A 6950-nucleotide genomic window follows, 5' to 3' on the forward strand; every position below is an offset into this window, starting at 1 on the left:
TGACAGAGAGAGAGAGAGAGAGAGAGACAGAGACAGAGACAGAGAGAGAGACAGAGAGACAGAGAGAGAGCGCTTGTGTGTATGCATGCCTTTAACACAGTAAGTTCTATAAGAACTAACCAAGTTTACAAGGCTTTTATTACACTCAAACAAAATAAACTTTCACACAATCTCTCAGACTGCAGGCTGATGCAAAATAATCTATTGTCTACATTCTAAAAGCTAAGCCAGTACTCACTTGTGTCCGGTGCCATATCACTGAGGCTCTGGAGTGTCCCAACTTGTTTTTACAAGGGCCTTTGTCATAATGTCGAAGCAGAAAATCATCCTGAAAGAAATAATTGAAAATGTATAAAAGCTTTACAATTTTTAAAGCTGCCTACCAGACATTATCTGACTATCAGCCTTTCTGTTTCTTCCAAAAACTTTCAAGTCAAATATGTTTCCAACAACAGCCATGACCCATTCATTAAGAAAAAACTCCAGCTGCTAGACCTCAGGCAAGACACGGGCACTTCAATATAACTGGAGCAAAACAATAGCAAAGGTCAAACATTTTTTTCTTCTTACGATAAGGGGGAAAAAAAGAAAAATAGAAAAATAGAACTGCCTTCATACTGGCCCATGGCACCAATGTCATTCATTACAAAACAATCATTTGAATGTTGTCATTACAGTCAAAAAGGATCATAAAGATAATAATTGATATTAGTAATAAACAGCATTTATGCTACAAATTTACCATTTCTAAAAAATGCTCAATGTGCATTACAGTCAAAGAGATATCACGAATTATGTTCTGTCTGAGAGAAGACGACAATTATATCAACCCAACAACAGTCACGTAGAGCAGAGATTAAGTAAGACAAACAGATGGAGAGAACAGTGAGAGGGGAAAGAAGTATGATCTACTACCTGCCAACAGCTCCTCCTCCTCCTCCTCTCCCCCCCCCTCCCGCAATTATTCTGTGTTTCATACCTCCCTCCGACTTTTTTATTTCTTCTTTTGTTAGTTTTAGTAACTAATTTACGGCACTCGCAACACAATAAGGGCACATAAGTGCGGAAGCTTAGAGGTGTTACAAGAGAGTAACAAACACAAAAAAAAGAAGGAGGGGAGATAAAGACGACAGATGTTTGATAGGAAAGAAGAAGCAAACCACACCAGAGCACCTGCTACCCACCCACTCTCCCTCCGACAACCAACATCCTTCAAAACAAAACAATTCAGATTTCCCATAATATTATGGTAAAGAAGTAGCACTGACAAAAGTACAAAAGAATACAAATGAGAAAGTGTGCCTTACGTCAAGTGACTTTTTTTGGTAGAGTTTTTATGGCGCTCGCAGCTGCATAAGGTCATACGAGCGCCAAGGGGTGGATGTCAACAGAGAAGTCCTTACAGGGAATCAGGCTTACTCTGCTCACCTCTCTAGCTTCAGCAGCACAAAGTCTGCTTCGACTATTACGGCACCCCAGAAATAGCAGGTCACAAGAGTGTGAAAAACATACAAAAGAAGTAGAGGAAAAATGTTGATAGTAAGGATTAGGAAAGAAAAAGCAGCAATTCCCTGTTGCAGTTCAGGCAGAGTTATGAACATGATATTGGTGAATCCGCCCATTTACAATTCTACTGTGCATAAGAACAGGATAATGTCCAACCTTTGGGAAAGGCCTAAAGACACTTCAGTCAGTAGCACTGCCCCGGGGGGTACAAGTGCTGTAGACAGTACCAACAAAACACGTTCTTCAAGACAAAAACAATTATAGTTTCATAGAATATCACGGTAAAGAAGTAACACTATCAAAAGATGAAAAGAAAAGAACAAAAAAGAAAGAGAGCCTTACGTCAAGCGACTGTAGACAGTACCAACAAAACACGTGTTTGCATCGTTTGCACATCATCTGAGCACAGCCGTCGTTACGTTCTATAGGGACGTGGCAGACAGGACAGCGCTTGATTTTGGCATCCTCCGTGTTGTTGAATGGGATCCTGAAACAACACATTTAAAACCTATACAACTGCAATAATTCATACATTTGGTAAATTCATTTTTTTCAAAAACACTCATTATTTACCCTTTTCATCTTGAAATATATCTATCATCAAATGTAACAGATGTACTTCTTCAAGAGAGGCAACACAGAGAAATTACTCTCATATTTCATAGTGAAGTTTTTTTCTTCAACCTTAAATGTTATAGATAGTCAGTAATTATAATTTCTAAAAGTGAAACGGAGCTTATCCGGGTCCAGGGACGGGCCCAACAATGATTCTGATACCAAAATTAGAACATTGACAAAATGCGCAGGATAACCTACTATTACTCTAAAGCGTCCAATTTTGAAGTTGCTTTGTTTTGTATAGCAAACCACATCATACTTCATCAAAAGAAACATTTAGCATTCACATTGACAATATCAACTATCTTTCATTCAATCAAGTCAGTAACTTTGAAGGAAATAAAAGACTTTGAAGACTAAAAATCAATTCTGTGTCTCTGTCTATAGCACAGTTTGGAATACCTATGTAGTACATATGTACCTTTGAAACAAAATCCCTTAAGATGTAAATCCATACCATGTTCCTGTAACGCACTTGAAAGTTTGTACATCATGGCGATACTCACCCCACTTCTTCTAACGCTCCAGTCGTAACGACTTCATCACAGGATTTCGGCGCATGCCATTTCGTTTTGCACACAGAGCAAAACTGAAGACCACACTGCAAGTATTGAGACAAAAGTAACGATAATTGTGCTACAAGTTTTTTAAAAACACAAAATACCCACACAGTCTCAACTAAAAGTGTAAGTTTGACGATAGTGGAAGTGGCAAGGGATCACCACCACTTGAGCTGCCGGAGGCTAGATCTACGGCTGGGTCTAATGATGCTTTGGCTGCAGCGGAGTCAGGGATCACACACAAGACTTTACTCGGTCCTATAAAAAACAGTGTTTTAACTTTTACCCCCTTTTGTCCAGACTGTGCATTCATATACATCATCATCATCAATGCCTAGGCCACATACAAGCTCCTTCCATTTATCTCTGTCCTGAGCCATCCTTCCAAGCTCGTTCCAAGTGAGCTTCATTTCTCTCATGTCCCTTTCCACGCATCTCCTCCATGTTTCCCGTGGCCTACCCCTGCCTCATGCTCCTTGAGGGTTCCACTGCAGTGACTGTCTCGTGATGTTTCCGCTGGGCTTTCTTAAGGTGTGTCCCATCCATCGCCACTTTGTAAGTCCTATTTCTACTTCTATATCCTTTTGTACCGTCCTTTCCCACAGCTCTTCATTTCTTATTCTATCCTGCCACTTAATTCTTAGAATACTTCATATATACATAACATATTCAAATTTCAGTAAAATCTTACAACAATTACAGACACAGTAAATGAAACAATGAAACGATGTGATTTTCAAAATATTATATCTATTTTAAATCAGGATTCTAGGGAGGTATGGAAAAAAAACCCAGCTCAGGGTTCTAAGGGTTAAACAACTAAATCATCCACTGGTGGGTGGCATTGCCCAAGTTGGCAAGTACTTCATTACACAAATAAACTCAATAAACACATTCAATAAAACAACACACACTACACGAGATAACTGAAAAACTGCTAGACACCCACCGTGGGACATTGCACAGGCACGGAGTCCACCGTAGCTGCCCCCGCCCCCGCAGCGTGGGCCTGTGAGGAGCAGACGTGACACACCGTCTCACAGCCAATCTCTGGACAAAATGTCCGATTTGGGTCCAAGTCCACCTCTGGTGAGAGAGACAGCAGAGAGAACAGCTTGAGAGAGAACGTTTGGATGTTTCATTCTGACAGGGAAGGCTGGAGGGAGAGAGACAGAGAGAGAGAGACAGAGAGAGAGAGAGAGAGAGAGAGAGAGAGAGAGAGAGAGAGAGAGAGAGACAGACAGACAGACAGACAGACAGACAGACAGACAGACAGACAGACAGAGAAAGAGACAGAGAGAGGAGAGAGAGAGACAGAGGCGGAGGGAGGGAGAGAGGGGGAGGGAGAGATGGATAGAGAGAAAAAGACTGAGGCAGAAGGAGGGAGGGAAGGAGAAAGAAAGAGGTAAAGAGAGAAAAAGACAGACACACACACACACACACACACACACACACACACAGACATTAAGAGAAAGAGACAGACAGAGAAAGAGGGAGATTGGCTGAGTTGATTTGGTTGTGCCGGGAGATTGGACAGTATGTTTTTGCACAACTCAGTCCAGTATCACCATGAAGAAGACAAACAAAAGATGTGTTTGAGGGAAAGTCTATCTGAGTATGCATAGAGCAGCCACTCAAAGACAGGAACAGAGTAGCCAAAGTTTCATTGACAGAAAATGGAAGGAGCAGACCCTATGACATGTACAGTGGCAGAAACACAAAAACACAATAAAACATCAATCGAAATTTTAAGGTTCATGACAGCTGTCTTACCTCTTTGAAAATGTAGGCGCTTGTATCTGAGAAATGCCTGTTTATCTACCAGTTTTTCAATCTGAAAAAAGAAAGAAGACAGAAATCAAGTTTTGCACACAGATCATGATTGATTTTATTGCAGTCTAAGGGTGAAATTGACTGCGCCTATGTTCCCAAAATAGAAGGGAAGCAGTTATTATTTGATTACATAGATGCTTCAACCCTGATGGACATGACCACTTAATATAAAAAGGGGTTTGGGAGTATCTCCTCATATATTACAAAAGAGGGGTTTGGGGCTATCTCCTCATATATTACAAAGAGGGGTTTGGGGGTATCTCATCATATATTACAAAGAGGGGTCTGGGGGTATCTCGTCATATATTACAAAGAGGGGTTTGGGGGTATCTCATCATATATTACAAAGAGGGGTCTGGGGGTATCTCATCATATATTACAAAGAGGGGTCTGGGGGTATCTCGTCATATATTACAAAGAGGGGTTTGGGGGTATCTCAAAAGAAGAGGGAGTAACATGGGATCTGGAGGCAATGATGGATGGGGAATGAAGGCACATGCAATTTTCATTCGGGCTGAGACTGTGTTGCTAAACCAGTGGTGTTGCAACCAGTCACCATATGCTGAGATTTGTTATTTCTTTTGTAACAAACGCCAGACTTTGAACATTAGACATCAGAAATAGTAAGAATAATATTCCATTTTCTTTTTCTTTCCTTTCAAAAATACTGACACGGTCGTTTTACAACCCAAAAAAAAGAAAGAACAGAAAAGAAAATGTAATTTTTAAAATATTAAAAATAGACAAATAAATACTGGACGCATCACATAGGTGGCCTTTACTAACCTCTTTCACCGACAGCTTTCCTTGCTTCTTGCACTGGGCGTCTGGGCATGTGATTTCTGCCACCATTCCCTCAGTGATGAGCACAGCCAGGTACTGGCGCATGCACTGTCAACAGCACATATATATGGAATTGAACACAATTTTCAATAATAGTGACTCACTAAACATTACATACAACTATTGCTGCACATCAGAAACCTAAAGCTATGCTAGACAACAATAGGCCATAAAGATCAGAGGGGTCTTTTTCTTTTGAAACCAAAGAGAGGAAACACAAAGGTATTTCAATTTCAGAGAAGTGAAACAAATTGGGGCCGAATTTATTATCTATATATCTATATATCTATATATCTATATATCTATATATATATATATATATATATATATATATATATATATATATATATACAGTGTCAGATCTAGCTGCAGGCAGATTTTCCTAGTCATCTTTGACTATTTCCTCACACGTCTCCAGATGTGAGAGTCGTCTCAGTCTAAATACGTGGGGGGGAAAAGTGATTTTATTTACAGAAATAAGAAACAAAATGTGGTCAAATTAATTATGTACAGTGTAAGATCTAGCTGCAGGAAAATTTCCTGATCCTCTGCGTGTGCGTGTGTGTGTGTTTGGCGTGCATGTGTGTGCACAAGTGTGCATGAGTGTGTGTGTGTGTGTGTGAGTGTGTGTGTGTGTGTGTGTGTGTGTGTGTGTATGTGTAAGAGTGTGTGTGTGCGTGTGTATGTCGTATGCGTGAATATTGTTTGTACATGCATTTGTGTAAAGCGCCTAGAGCTGTGTTTTCACGGGAGTGGGCGCTATAGAAATGATCTTCATTATTATTATTATTATTATTAGTATTATTATCTCTGAATACTGCCTCATTAGTCTTAAGGTATGGGAGAAGCCTTGAAGCCTAAGTCTAAGAAGTAAGCGTAAGATCTTACCACTTCACAAAAGAGACACTTGCAGTCCACCAGCTCGTACATGGCGTCCAGGGGACATTCAGACAGACACAGCTTGCACAGGATCAGAGGGTCAATGGCCAGATCCACTGTGTTCTTGGAGGTGCAGTACGCAGCCATGTCCCTCACTGAAACACACACATATCACACATACATATTATATACACATAGGTTCATGTCAACACACATATCACACATACATATTATATACATATAGGTTCATGTCAACACACATATCACACATACATATTATATACACACAGGTCTATGTTAACACACACACACAAACATATAATACATATAAATGAACACACACAAATGCACATTTGTTGCTGCTGAGAAAAGATAAGCACATTGACGACTCATCAATTGTCATTTAGTGGCGCTGGAAAAAAGTAAGACAGACAAACAGAAACAACAGACGGAAAGTAAAGAAGTGCGACCTACCAGCAGCACCCTCCAAACGCCCGCACAAAAGCATATTATGTATACATAAATGCAGGTTCGCTTTAGATAGCAGCCAAATCCATCCTGAAACAGGCAAGGGCACACACACCCACACAGACCTACACACAGATCCCCCCCCCACACACACACACTAACAGGGGAGGTGTGACAAATGCTTCAAAGTCTATGGAAGTTTGACATGGTCAGTAACAAACTGTGCCGCGGGTATGAAGGGAG

At 40.4% G+C, this 6950-nt stretch overlaps 1 protein-coding gene across 3 annotated transcripts in view; it reads right to left on the reverse strand.

Moving 5' to 3' along the window:
- Positions 1–6950, reverse strand: part of LOC101853174 (E3 ubiquitin-protein ligase RNF144A) — a 74600-nt gene that overhangs the window by 1789 nt on the left and 65861 nt on the right. For all 3 annotated transcript variants that reach the window (XM_005101472.3, XM_035970555.1, XM_035970556.1), the window contains 7 exons: positions 6249–6394; positions 5304–5408; positions 4458–4518; positions 3634–3770; positions 2631–2725; positions 1849–1993; positions 239–328 (listed from right to left, as the gene is read on the reverse strand). In XM_005101472.3, the coding sequence (XP_005101529.1) occupies positions 239–328; positions 1849–1993; positions 2631–2725; positions 3634–3770; positions 4458–4518; positions 5304–5408; positions 6249–6386 (771 nt within the window). In that variant the 5' untranslated portion in view covers positions 6387–6394. The remainder of the gene's footprint in view (positions 1–238; positions 329–1848; positions 1994–2630; positions 2726–3633; positions 3771–4457; positions 4519–5303; positions 5409–6248; positions 6395–6950) is intronic.

The sequence above is a fragment of the Aplysia californica genome, unplaced genomic scaffold (assembly GCF_000002075.1).
Source record: "Aplysia californica isolate F4 #8 unplaced genomic scaffold, AplCal3.0 scaffold00284, whole genome shotgun sequence".
In the NCBI taxonomy this organism is placed as follows: domain Eukaryota; kingdom Metazoa; phylum Mollusca; class Gastropoda; order Aplysiida; family Aplysiidae; genus Aplysia; species Aplysia californica.